Genomic DNA, 14,899 nt, shown 5'->3' on the forward strand with positions numbered 1-14,899 from the left:
GCGACAAAATATTACGTTTGGGTCTGAAATCGACAAAATATTATGTTTGGGTAACTGGCATCAATTCAAGGGAGAACTGTGGCCTCTACAAACAAGCAATTTCGTTAGGTTAAAAAATAAAGTTAAAATTTGAAAAGATAAAATTAAAAATTTTTTTAGGTTAAAATAAAAATGGCCCTAGTAATAACCTTCACTTCTCGAAATAAAAAGCACATAATATTGAAAACCGTTAACCTTGTCTTAATACAATCGCTGAAAATTAACGAAATGTTAAATCTCTACATACAGTATGCAAATCTCATGTATAAAAAAATTTATCATATAGATAGAGTTCATATATAAACAAAACAACAAGCAATGTTTCAGTATTACTTTCGTTTATTAACATGTTAAAACGCAATTAGTGAAAAGCTGGCGATACCAAATGAACAATTGTCGTGTTATTAAGGCCGAAAAATGCGAGACAAGTCACATTTGGAAAAAAAACAAAGAGCACCAAGACCGCGGTTTTTCGAATAAAATTCTACAAACTTCAAGCTCTAGCTTCTACAAATAGGTACAAGGTAGTTTAAAAAGCAGGGGGCAATTTAATAAAGGCGACAAAAGCACGAAGCTGTTGCGAGCAATTTAACTTAAAAGGGTCGTGAAGTTTGGGACGTACGGCGAAAAACTACCTTAACAAAAAAATGGCCCTATCTGCGTTTTAACAAGATCTACAAGTGAATTTAAGCGTAAGACAAGGTTTGCAGTCTTTTCGTGCATTGACAATTGCAAAATCACTCATGACAAAAGTGTAACAAACCAGGGCTGCGGATTCGAAGGCGGGGACTCAAGTAAGACCCGAGTCCCAAATCCAACGTGCGCATGCGCATTACCAAATTTCGTGGAATATTTTTTACCCATGTACTGTGGGTGGATGAATTATAGGATACCCCTATGAATGAATTTTTGAATATCGATTTTATTTTAGTTCCGTACATGGATGAAATACAGGATGTAGAGTCAGAGCCGAAAAAACGCACTTTGACCGGAGTCGGACAAGGGTTCATTTTTAACCAACCCCGCAGCCCTGTAATAAACAATACAAAGTGACGTGAAAAAACATTGCCAAAAACATTAGCTAATACCAGATGCGACAACAAAAAATTTCTGCAATATAATCGCGAAATACAACCAGAAGAATGAATTTAGGTGATAAAATGAAGGCATGGGACTCGAAACGGTGAAATTTAAGTAACTGTCGGCGTTACGCAAAAAAAATAAAATACTTCGGGGGCTATACAAAGTGAAGATTTTTTTAAACGAAAAAATTACAAAAAAATACACTAAAGTTAACAGCCTTTATTTTATTATCGTGCTAAACTATATTAGTAAGTGAAAATGCCTGTTCTTTTAGTGCGGCATTTGGTAGTGTAAACTCTCTTGTGAGCAACACTCTGCAAAATGCATTAAACTCGAAAAAAAAACAATGGCCGAAAAGCTGTTTTCATAGCCACAAAATATATATACCGCAAAAAACCTAAATCCTAACGGAATTTTCAAAAAATTAGGATGTCTTTCGTTTTTTATTCAATTTAAAAAGCAGATATTTTTTTTTTAAAAAGAATCGTTTTTGCAAAACATACGAAAGATACAACAATCTTTTTTATATTTTCCCAACACACTTATAATAACAAAACTTCTTACATTTTTAACTCTAAAGCTCTGGTTAATAACAAAAAGTTAAAATAGCAATATGCGACGAGTTTTCTTTGCATTCGTCAAAACAGACAAAGCAAAGCCACCAAGCGAGCAAATCACATTAAAAAATCGATAACAACAGGTAAAAACGCTACAATAAATTCAGAGAGTCGCGTGATCTAACCGCGCCTCAGGGGAATATGTGTTTCTCATGGCAGATATTTTTTTTTTTTTTTTTTGGTTTAAAAGTTTGAATACTTTAGTTTCGAAAATAAACTGTACATTGCAAAAACGTAACTGCTATAAGACATATGAAAACCTAGACTTAACGCACTTTGGTTAAAAGGATGCCATTTGACGAAATGTCGAAAAAGCAACGCTGATAATTTAAGCGACTGGCTTAAATTTAAAGGACAGTTGTTGTTTCAGAAAAAAAAAAACAGCCGGTTGTCTAAAGGCTGATTCACAGCGTCACACATAGCGCGTCGCTAGCGTTAAAAAATTTATTTCCTCGCTCCTTACCGAAAGCGTCAACGTTAAAATACTTGAACTTTCCGCGGCCGAAAGCGTTTTTTACGCTGAAGGTGCCGAAAACTAGAAAGGGCGCAAATAACAAAAATGTGTAAAAATCACGCATGCGACAAAGAGGCAGAATTATCGTGCATAAAAACTATAGGGTTGGGTTAAAACGTTGGTTATTTAGTGTTCAGGCATAGCGGAAAGCAACTTAAAAGTTGTTTCATCTTTGTTAGTTGATCGCCGGTCAACTTCAGAAAATTGCGTCTTTGTACACTTAGATGTTGAGGTTGTGAGCTGCAGACAGTTGCATGGTGCGGTCATCCTTCTACTTGGCTCCCGGGAGCTGTTTTAGCACCTGCGCAGAAAACCAATGGTGTTAATTTGGATTGGGATTTGAAAAACGGGGATAGTTTATTTGATTCATGCAAGTTTTAACGTTTAAACGTGTAGGGTTGTTTGTCAAACGGTGGTTATTATTAGTGACAAAAAAATATATATATATTTTTTGTTTTGTTAAATGCAATTGTGTCAAATCTATATAAGTATAGCAAATATTATTGACCGACATTCATATCAGACGCAATGTACAAACTTTTAACTATTAGCTATTTTACCAAAAATTAAAGACTTGCTCTACACAACAATTAAAGATGGCCAAACGACAGCAAAATAAATCGTAGCCTTAAATATTTTCATTGTAGCCAAAGGATTCGTCAAGCTCCACAATCTTCGGGAGCAAAATTGCAACACACTTTTTCAAAGCGATTTTTTAGAACAGAATTGTTAGTTGCAACTCCTTACTGTAGTTGCAGAATTAGTGAACATCACAAAGGGTATTTTTGTGTGAACATTTTATCTTTTTTTTTAATTTTGTACAATACTAACGCCGCACTCGAAGAATATTAAATATTAGTCTATACACTTAACTATACTTATGCTAGCTTTATTTGGCCTTAAACGGCTTACTCTAGTCCAGCATTGCAACCTTTGCTAGCATTATAATTAAGTAACATCAAAATGATTTGTTGTTTTATTGAAGATCCTACGAAAAGCACAAGTAGTTCAAAACAAAATCCGAAACGAGTTTTTGCATGTTAAAGCGCTATGTAAAGTTTACTGTAGCCGCAAACTATTTACGCGAATAGCTTTACAATTTTTTTAAAGGCCCTTTGTGTAATGCTGCACCGTTTACTACATATTCAGCGGCAACTACAGCCAATAAATTAATGATTAGGGGACTACCTAATTACAATGCCAGGCAACCAACTTCCTGACCAAACCACCTCCTATACACGATTCACTTTCCCCCAACAGTGCAACGCACAATGCCGAGACAACAATGAAAAGTCGCGCGTGTATTTAGTTGTGAAAGTTTAAAAGAGTTTCTCATTGTTCGAGCTTGTTTACTTTGAGTCCGAGATGCCCTCAATCCGGTTTGTGGCCTGTTGACATTGCGCTCGGTACTAAAATCCCTATTTTTTCGATTTTTTTTTTTATCAAACTGGAAATAACATGAAAATGTACGTTTTGAACATGCAAAAAATATTTAAACATCGTTACTTTAATATTTAAATATCGTTGAACGCTTTTATCGCGGGAAAAATTTAACCTAAATATTTTACCAAAAAAAATGTGCAACTTGGAAGGATTTTATAGTTTGTTGTAATATTGACAGAAACATATTGGATCTTTATATACAAACCGTATTTTTTATATTTCCAACACTAAATCCTCTTATAAAAATGCTAAAATACTATATTTCTGATTCTTGTCTATGCAAAAACAATACTTGCTTAACAAAGATAAGCAATAAAAATGAAAAAAAATGAATAAGGATATTCATGTTAAATAAAAGTCTTACCTTGGATACGTCAATGCCAGTAATGGCTTGTACCGCAGGTGGTAGCTCAGACAGCAATTTGGTGACTTCGGTGGTGGTTCGATCGGCATCTCCACCCAACAAAACAATCTCGTCAACTCTGGCGAGTGGAGCAGACACCTCCGCTGCAATCTGTGTTTAAAACAGGTTTGTTAAAGGCCATAGAGATGTTTAAATATTACTAATGCAGGGTTGCCACACAATTCTATGCAAATCAATTCAAATAAATTGAAAGGCTTTTAAAGACTTTCTGGCAACCCTTGCCAGTAGTTTGTTGAAACTACACTTAGTTGTTGGAGGTAAATATCACAAGCAACATAATTTTTGGCACAGAGTGAGTAAAAAGTCGTTTTCGGATATTTCACAATTACCCGGGTCTAAAAAGGCATTTCGTTTTTTTTTTTCAAACTGGCTCCTGTGTGCAAGACAGTTCAAAATGAAAATATTTTTTTGGTTAAATCATTATCCCGTTTTTTTTTTTTTTTTTTTTTTTTGGACAAATAATTGTGTTTTGTTAAAGGTTATGAAGAATACTGAATCTTAAATCACCATGCATGTATTGTATATATATATACAGTATGCGTACACACTACACTCAATTAGTGGCAATCTGGAGTTAAAACAAGTTGTTAGGAGGAAATACTGGTAGCTCCAAGTATGGTTGTATACTTTAGGGGTTGAAGGCAAGTAGTATGCACCACCCATACCTGATGCTATATTAGACCGGAATCGGTTGCCGATTCGATACCAATTTAATATAAAAAAAAGATTAATGAATAAAAATTCTTTAAATGTTCTTAAAAACGACTCTGTTATTCAAAGGAAATTGAACAAAGTTATTTATGCAGCTGATTTTCTCATCAAGTCTATAAAGCGGTCCAAATTTTAATGGTCCCCAGAAAGTATTTTGTTTGCACAAGCATGGCAGACCTAGTGTACATAGCCGAGTAGCTCACGTATAAAAACATGTTATCAGTTGTAATGCAAAACCACTAACTGTGAATCACATGTTATGTGACACCAATACAGTAAATAGGGGAAAACATAGAAAACCATTACCCTAAAAAAGAAAAGCTACTTAAGTTAATGCTAAAAAAGTGCTAAAATATATTACTGAATCAAAACTAGTATATAATATTTAACACTGATAACAATTCTACTGATTGCAGTCAGCTAAAATGAGTGGGCATGAATAAATTTCCTTTTCAGCTAAAAAGGATATGGTAGGAGGGCTTGGAAAATGGCTAGTTACTACTTAACCAAGCACAAAAAGTTGTTGTTCATAATATAGGTCAGGGGTGGGAACCTATGGCTCTTTTAATGACACCATATGGCTCTTTTAATGATGTAATCTTGCTCGCAGATAAATCTAAGCTATATCATTTATCATGGCTTGAATGAAACTGCAAGCGGCCATGATCGCTATTTAAATTGTATTTCTTTGAATTTAAAACTAGTCTAACAACATTTTTTCTGTGCTTCGCACGACTTGTCTTTTCGTGGCTGTTAATTGATTTGAAAATATGGTTCCCGACCCTTGATATAGGTGATGCTAATATGACACAGCATACCATAATTAAAAGCCTAAAGAAAGTGGTAAATTTATTGATTAAAATTTAACTAATGGGGAGTTTGCAAAAAAACAAGTGTTATTTTTCACTTTTGGAAATCATAACAGGATTTTTAAGAAATGGTAAAAACACTGTTTTGCAACAAAAGTCGCTTTTCGAATTATAATTTTACTGGAGCCTACTTAAAACAAATAAAACACGAGAATGTAAAATCTTAGCAAACCTAAAACAAAAAACAAAGTCAAGAGAAGCGATAGAATACCATTGGAATTGAACCAAAAGCAAAAACAGTGTTTAATTCACCGGTCAAACTAAAATAATTAAAAAACAAGCCATTCTACCTATCATGAGCCTAAACCTTTCAAAAAAACATTAAAAATTACTTTTAAAACTAGATGAAACACATGGTAAATGTACTCGCCTTGGGTAAGGATTCAAGGACCAACGACATAAGAGCAGCATCTCCATATTGTTTGTATGCAGATGCCTTTTGTCTCATGCTTTCAGCTTCAGCTTTTCCTATCGCTTCAATAGCTGAAGCCTCGGCTCCCCCGACATTCTTAATTCGTTCTCCGTCGGCACGAGCAGCTTCCACTGTCTTTGTTCTAAAAACAAATAGTTGCTTGTGTCAGTTCGAGCAGTGCTTTCAAACTTTTCTTTTTGCAGTTCGTGACCAACTTTTAATGCAAGTTTTATTGTGCGAACTACAATGAGATATGACCAAACATATAAATTTAAATACAACCTGCATCTCTACTACTTGTTTTCATACTGAAATAGTTAATGCGACACAATACATAATTATTACATATTTGTCATAATTTTGCACAAATGCTACAAATTGGTAATGCAATAATTTCCCGATCTAATAAAAAACTGTAACGTTTAGATAGTAGAAAACTGCAACTTCACAATGCACCTGAAATAGCTTCACAACGAACCAAAGGGTCATGACCCACTGGTTGGGAAGCACTGAATTAGAGTAATGATTTGTGACTATGAGGATAAACAATTTTCTTGACACACTTTATGATAAGCCAGGTTACTAGATTAGAGATGGCTTATACTTTTTTTTACCGATTAAGAATGTCACATAAAAGCATTTTAGTCTGATAGCGATGTGCAACATTTTTGATCAAAAGTAACACAATCTGATCTGACACCAAATTGCACCATTACTATGATGAAACAAGCAAAACATATAAATTGAAACATTCAACATAGATTTTCTCAGAATATTTGGCTTTCAACTTCATTGGAATCTTATCTGTTGTATGCAAACATTAAACTTCTATATTCAAACATTATTTCTATAAAGTTGTTAGTTTTATTGGGCATTAATTTTTAGTGAGATAAAGGTTTTCATACAACTAACCAAATAAACATTTATGTTTCTGGTCACACTTCTGATATTTTTTCCCTACAAAATTGTGATACAAAATCTATGTTTTAGCATGCCACTAAAACATAAAATCAAGATTTTTATAGGTAGTTTAATTGGTAAAACAAGTTGAGGCACGCCATTTAAAAACTACAAGTGACAGAGCTCATCTATTTCTACAACATTCTGGTTTGCTACATATAAGTGACAATCCTGGTATTTTTGCATTGATCGATGGTAATGAATTATTTACTAACTGAATGAGAAAAGCAATGGTAGACTCTAGCTAAAGTGGTAAATGTAATGAAAACATAGTACAGTTTACAATATTATTAATAAGAAATTAGTGATATCAAGTTAATGGGAGGGCTAGTAACTACTACAAATGTATGGTATAAAGTTAACTACATATATAATGGTATAAAATGAATAAAAGGTAAAAAACATGAAAAATTAAAAACATATCTTTTTCAAACAACATTTCATTTCTTTAAAAATACAACTCATTGACAAAACATATTAAATCTTTGGAGCATAATGGTTGGAGGTTGTAGTAAGACGTAATAAGAATATCAAAGCCCATACAGAAGTAGGTATCATATTTGATGTTGAAAATGAATAAACAATTATTCGAAACGTTCAAAATGATACCTACTTCTGTATGGGCTTTGATATTCTTATTACATATTAAATTGTGTTTTTTGCTTTTATATTTCCACCACACAACCACAATTGCACAGCAGGAAGCAATAACAGATGGGCATCCTATTATGCCATCGCAGTTGTCCGTTAGCATAGAATTGTTGAAAAGAAACGTTTTTGTTATCTTAGTCTGGTGTATACTATACACTACAGTTAACCAAATGGGTCGGGACATTTCTAGTACAACATTAGCATAGACATTTTGGGTACTCTACCCAAACAACAAATTCCCGCATAAGATAAAATATGGATTTCAGAATTGTTATACAGATTTGTTATATGCTACTATATAGCTAAAACAGCTTGTATGTAAAGAACTTCAACCATTTTACATTAAAAATGCACAATTTTGCCTTTTCAATGCTTTCTTGCTTTTTTACAGAAACTTAAGAAGCTTGTTTTTATGTGGCTATGGTTATGTTTCTGTTAGTTTTAAGAAATTATTTATGCATATGGACGTCCATAATTAATTGAGCACTAATATTTATGGTACCATCAAATTGTTTAAAATTCTTAAAATTACTCAAATATAATTTGAAGCTTAGATTTGAAAATGTGGCTGATATACGAGATTACCTACCGCCAAGCAAATCCTTAACTTGTCAATTAGTTTAGTATCATCGGGTTGACAAACACGTTTAGAGAAAAATACTTCAAAGACTAAAAAATATATTTTTAAAGACCTAAAACTGAATCACTTGACATTTTTAAACACGTAACTGATGCTGGACATATTATATTTAATTCAAAGGCTATTTAAAGACTTTCGGCAAGACTTTAAAAGATTAAAAGATTCTGCGGCAACCCTGAAGCAGAACTTTTTAATTTTGCCTTGCAAACTACTAAACAAAATATTTATAAATTGTTCTACGCACCTTCTGCCCTCTGCAAGGGTCCTGACTTTGTAGGCCTCCGCCTCCGTTGGTTTTCTGACGGTGGCTTCAAGTTCACGATCTTTGCGCTCGATTTCCTTCGCTTCGACATCGATTTGCTTGCGACGCTGCACAACTTCGATTTCTATCTCTTCCTTTCGGATCTTTTGCTTTTCCTTGGCAGCTTGAAGCTGGTATGAGAGCTGGGCCTCGGCTTGCTAAGATGAATAATGTTTTGTTAGAAAGGCTTTAAAAATCAGGTGTAGTAAAAAATTTTTAACTTATTTGTACCAAAAAAAAAGTAAAAAAAAAAATTTTTTTAATATGAAAAAATAATCTTAAAATATTTATTGACATTTTTTTAGATCTATACATTATAGTCTGAGGGACATAAATGGGCTACAATTTTTTTTAAATAGTAAAAAGTGCTTAGACCTATCTTTTTTTGGAAATACAGAAAAGGATTCAGTTTACGCATAGTAGAATACAACCTAATGCAATACACAAAAAACTAGAAATGTCTTAAATAAATATTTGTTAGACAGGCTTTTAAAAATCAGTTGTACTAAAAATTTGAAATAAAGCTTAAAAAGTTTTTATATAAAAAAAATCTCTAAACTCAAATTGTATTCAGCAAAACATTTTAAAAACAAAATCCCTTTTTTTAATATTTTTAGACATTTTTTAAAAAACTATTAATTAAAGTCTTAGGGACTAGTTGACATATATCTGTGTAATCAACATGTAGGCCTACAATTTTTTTAATATTAGAAAAATTTGGGAACTTTTTGTATCTGAGATTAATGTACACAAAAAAATGTCTTACAGCAGTGTTGACTTCTTTTTGGTATGCTGCCTGTGACATTTTGTACATACGTTCTGAGTCAGCGACTTTGGTGTCAGAGTCGAAACGGACGTCCATCAAAGCTTTGTCACACTTGGCTTCCTGCAAACCAAACGGTTCAGTGTTTTTAAAGTTTTCATAAAGGAAAAAAAATTGTAAATCCACAAGTTTGCAAAAAAAGGAGTTTTAAATCTAGCAACAAGGTTAAACAGCAGAGCAGGGTTTGTAATGAAACAAAACACATTGTACACCGAAAATAATTATTTCTATAAATAAATAGTACACCAAAAGCGATCGCAGACCCACCAAATCTGTCGATCTATGATGCAAGCAGGGCAGGCCAGAAAAACGACTAGCCTGCAGTGAGGTTCGAACTCACGACCTCCGGTCAAGCCGTGACCGTCGCTCTAACAACTGAGCTATGCAGGCTCAGAGAATGAGTCGGGAAACAACCAAGTGCTTCACAAAAAAGAACAGAAAAGTAAATTTAACTTACAACAATACCAGCGTCCCTCTCGGCTTCAGCAACACCGATGGCTGCGTCTCTCTTAACTTGAGCAGTCTGGGCACGTCCGATTGAGGTCAGGTAGTCAACGCTGTCCACAACGTCCTTAATGACGAAGCTGAGAACCTCAATTCCCATCCGACCGACGTCTGGCGATGCAACTTCACGCACCAAACTGGCAAACGTTTCCCGGTCCTGGTAAATCTGCTCCACCGTCAATGTACCTGGGAAAAGGTGGGAAAAAATGCTGTACATTTGGTGCCTTTACATTTACAAATATAGATTTGTATGGTTATAAGTTTAGGTATAATATATAAGTGTATGGTATAATATAGGAGTGTATATTATACACTCCTAGACGCCGGCTTTTGTTTTTCACAGGCGCGCTAAAATGGTAAGCTAATTATGATCCACCAAATGCCTGTTAACAAGTTTATATGTTGAGTAATATATTTTTAACTTTTGTATTTACTACTTGTATTGATTGATAAATGTGAATGCTTCTCGCATCTTAATGAATGATCCTTAATGGTCCAGTCGGTTTTGTTTGAATGAGTAATGGTCTTTATTAAACAACTCTAAAGCTTTGTATTACTAAACTAAACTTCTGGGAAGTACCAGTTTCTTGTGCTAGGAAAGTATATTGTGTCATGGAATCATTAACTGTCAGATTTCCATATTACATGTATCAAACGAATTATGAAGTAATTTAATGGAATACTTATCGTAATTTGAAGGGTCTGAGCACCCCAAACTCCGCATCCATGTATACAATTAAATGTAAAATATTGAAAATAAGTTTTGCCTTTATTTATGTGTTTGCATATAACAAAGTAATTTAGCATGTGAGAAAAGAATGTCTGCCATAACTGTTATTTTCACTTCAGCCAATGAAAATATTAAAGACAGTCAACAGGAAAAACAGTGCAACAATGATGGTTTCGTCACTCACAATAAATAACAATGATATTTATATGCAATAAGTATTGATCAAGTTGATTGATGACAAAAGGCCACTATGGTGTCTGAACAACAAAAGATAAACTCCAGTCGCATTTGCCTATTGTAAATTAGATATATTCAACTTGATACTAGTGCTCTATTTGATAAATTTTTCTTATGTTTTAAAAAATAAAATACAAATTATATTAATGTATATATATATCATAGTTCAAAGACTAACCAAGGATGGCTCTTAAATGTCCTTCCAGTGTCTGAAGGAGAATATTCTCAATATCGTGGACAGATTTTCCAAGAAATTGTTCGCAGGCCGAGGAAAGAAGATCTTTCTCAGTCATCACTTTGACCTGAACAAAGTAACACCAGTTAATAAGGCAGCCCAAACAAACATGACTTTTAAAGCAATAATTTTTTTTTTATAATGAAAAATACACCAGTTTAATGATGGAAATACACCAGTCAATAGTCTTGGTTTAAAAAGGGGCTAAAATACTGTAAATCAGTATAATGTGGAATAACCAACACAACAAACTAGGTAAGGTATAGGTTTGAAGATGAATTGAAATTGAAATTTTTACTTTTAAAATAGGTAAACACCAAAAGTTAAACGGTTTACTTAAAAATGTCATGTAGTACTATACTTTTAAATTATACTGTTATAAATCAAAGAAAATAATAATGTTGCTATATATGTAAGTGTTTTAACCTGTGCAACTCCAGTAACTGTAAGTGGGACACCTTGAGCAGTTTCCACATTATCACATTTCGGATTCAATGTCATCACCTCCAATGAAAGACTAGAAAAAGTAAAATACAAAAGTGTTATTTGACTAAAAAGTTTAACAAAACTATTTAAGTAAAATTACTTATAAAAACTAATAGGAATGCTACTAGTCTAGAATTAGTAATTAAAAAAATAAAATTGCGCTTTGCAAAATTTGCAATATAAAAAAGTGATAAACAATGATGAAGTAACAAGCTAAATCCACACTTTGTAACAGACAGTTATTAACTGAAGCATAATGTAGCACATGTCTAGAGAAACTTGACAATAACAAGAAAAGGTTTTATCAAAATTGCGCCTGGTTTAAAATTGAACTTGGTGGGCCATTCTTTGAATTCAATAAAATTTGTAACACATGTTTCTGAACCAAGAGTTTACTTACAATTGTACTTCAGTGACACAGCACCAAGCCCAGGCCCAGCCTCCGATCACATACTTCTTACCATCAGCTCCACAGCATCCACCTATACAGAGGCAAAAAAAATTAAACTTGGCAACATGGTCATAAGCTAATTTCTCTGCCAACATGATTAACTTTTGTGAAAATTTGGGCGTGAATTAAGATTCTGTAGATATCTTGTTAATTTTAGGAAAATCTTCAAGCATGGACTATCAAAAAAAACTAAAATACTACTTTAGGAATAAATGACTTTTTAAGAGGCTACATGTGTTTTAAAATTGAAACAGTGTGTATTATTACGCACATTATATATGTATCTACACAAAAATGAATTGTGTTAAAAAGAGCAATAGGATCTAAAATAAAAAAAAATGTTTTTTAGGCTAAAACCAATGAAAAATAGTATTTTAATAAGATTTAAAAATTAATGGATCCGAACAAGATATAACATAAAATTATTAGGACCATGAAAAGGCCAGTAAAGAATTGAAAGGTTAAACAATGGTATGGTAATTGGGGTCTATTACAAAACTAACAATAGGAACAATGCCCAATTGAAACTGAAGTGTGGGTACACAAGCAATAACTATAAAAAAAAAATAAAAAACCAAACGATCATATCGACCTGTAGAAAATACCCCAAACCAACTTTCTACATAATTTTTGACATAGATTTACAAAAGTTAAAAAATGTAGTTTACCAGAAACAACGAGAGCTTGATTAGGTCCAACTGTATGGCAGTTTCCCATTGTGAATGTAAAAGTGTATTTAACAGTTCTAGCACAGAACAAAATGTGCAATAAGTAATCTGCAAAAGTTATTAACCAGTTGTAAATGGAATAACTACTGATTAAAAAATAACTAGTGGAACATTGCGGAAAAATAGATGAATCAGTGTAACTAAATGATAGTTGTCTTTCATGATTTGCATTTTATTAGTGAATAAAAGTAGAAAGGTCGCTGGCCTAAAATCCTACCACAACGAATAATATTTGGGTTAGGATGCCGGTTACCTTTAGGGTTTGGGTGGGTTAAGCATTATTTTGAAATAATAATACTTTACCAACCCTCACACAAACACTATAACCCACACCCTAACCCATATATTGTGCGCTTTTTTAAATAGTTGTTATGCGCCGAAAATTATATTGCACAACATATGTGAGATAATTACAATTTAAAACAGTATTATATGTGTTTATATTGTGTGCAAAACAAGTAACAGTAATGTGGAGCAAAAACTTTGAAATACAACACTGAACACATTAAGCCAGTTGGTCAACGACCATCAGTCGACAAGACGTACTGCATGTTAAGTTAACAAATAGTTAACTAAAACGATTGACGCTTTAACGTTTTTACTGCCATAGCGAACATTTCGCCCAGAGCAAAAACAATAAACAGCATTTACATTATGCAAACTATACTAGCTTAGCAAAAAAGTAAGCAAAAGTTGACAAGGTAAAACTAAATTGTAGTAAGCATTAGTCAGCTATCTATAGCAACGTAAACAAGCTGGAATTTGCACGCATTCTTTACGAGAGAAATAAAAACCGTCACAGAGTAGTTGCACTTCGATTGGCAAACATGGCCAACTTAAAATGTCAGACGCGGCCTGGGTACGAGTGAATTCACGTGACGCTTCGCTCCACCCTGAAGCAGTCACGTGACCACGTTGCGATACCGCCGATGGAAAATTCTTGGCAATGTTTTCGGGTTTTCTTTTTCGTAATGAATCTCGTGATTTGTTTGTCGCTAATCTTGTGATTTTGGTGCACGTTTATTGATACTGAATGACGACTGTTTATTTCGTGAATATACTCTTAAAAAATAATTTGTTTGTGATGTGAGTAATTTGTTAAACAAACCGTTTATCGGAACGCAGGGCCAAGTGAGGTTATAACTCTTGTTTCAAAAATGGTAATATTCGGTTTAAAAGTACTGGCTTGTATTGATAAATGGGCTTTCAGTTGGTGAAACGAGTCTAATTTAAAACCTAATTCCAAGTTCAACCAGGGCAAGGTAATCATTACGAAATGGTTGAAAAAAACATTTTGTAACAGCAGTTTTCAAGTAACGCCCCTCTCCAATTCTTAAACGTGTTGTGTAACAAGGTTCGTTTGGGGGTGGGGTCATAGAAAAATTGGGGTGGGTTTCATTGGGGTGGGTCAGAGCAGAGGCGTAGCTAGGGGGGTGCGGGGGGGTACATATGTCCCCGGGCGCCAAGGTAGAGGGGCGCCAAAATGAGGCTTACACATTTTTCACAACAAGGGTAAAAAACGACCACAAGCAAGATAGCACCAGCGGCTGTGGCAGACGTCATCTGATACGACACCAAGACCAAGACTGATACTGTTGCCAGCCATCACAGCAGCCAACATACTGATTCTGCGTGCAGCTGGTTTCGTCTAGCTAAGTGATTCTTAACCTTTATTAAACCGCGCCCCCTTTTGGTAATTGTCCTGCGCTTTGCGTCCCCTACGAAAAGCAATTCGGTATTTTGGAATTACATATTAGTTGGACAACATAAAAAAGAGTAAATGTGTATCGTTGGTCGCAAGTAGCGCGAAAAAGTTCTGTTAAACATGCAATGGTACTCACAGAGACTTTGTGCTAAATACAACTGTCAACAAAACAGAAAAAAAACGAGAAAATAAACGAGAACTTTTTTGAAGTTTCAATCGTTAAGTTGGGCAAAAAACCGAGTTTGTACAGGCGTAATAGTGGTGCCCAACCAAATTGCACAACTATACCGTATAATTGTTCCGACTAAACATAGCCCTAATTAAATCGGTCGTAAA

At 33.9% G+C, this 14,899-nt stretch overlaps 1 protein-coding gene across 1 annotated transcript; it reads right to left on the reverse strand.

The window, feature by feature from the left end:
- Positions 1-366: 366 nt before the first annotated feature.
- On the reverse strand, positions 367-13,679 carry LOC146170235 (flotillin-2-like). The gene is made up of 10 exons (XM_083392212.1): positions 12,799-13,679; positions 12,080-12,161; positions 11,620-11,710; positions 11,137-11,260; positions 9,945-10,177; positions 9,431-9,550; positions 8,608-8,822; positions 6,071-6,254; positions 4,061-4,210; positions 367-2,554 (listed from the first exon to the last, which is right to left on the reverse strand). Exons 1-10 carry the CDS (start codon positions 12,845-12,847, stop codon positions 2,525-2,527), a joined length of 1,278 nt encoding a protein of 425 aa, XP_083248338.1. The 5' UTR covers positions 12,848-13,679; the 3' UTR covers positions 367-2,524.
- Positions 13,680-14,899: the final 1,220 nt, after the last annotated feature.

Source organism: Ascidiella aspersa, chromosome 1 (genome assembly GCF_963924565.1).
Source record: "Ascidiella aspersa chromosome 1, kaAscAspe10.2, whole genome shotgun sequence".
Taxonomy (NCBI): Eukaryota; Metazoa; Chordata; class Ascidiacea; order Phlebobranchia; family Ascidiidae; genus Ascidiella; species Ascidiella aspersa.

Excerpts from the sequence above, each read along its gene's own strand:
- LOC146170235 (XM_083392212.1), bottom strand. The coding sequence starts at position 12,847 with ATGGGAAACTGCCATACAGTTGGACCTAATCAAGCTCTCGTTGTTTCT. Across the intron at positions 12,162-12,798 it reads TCAAGCTCTCGTTGTTTCTG|GTGGATGCTGTGGAGCTGAT; the intron begins GTAAACTACATT and ends GCCTCTGTATAG. Across the intron at positions 6,255-8,607 it reads ACCCTTGCAGAGGGCAGAAG|AACAAAGACAGTGGAAGCTG; the intron begins GTGCGTAGAACA and ends ATTTGTTTTTAG.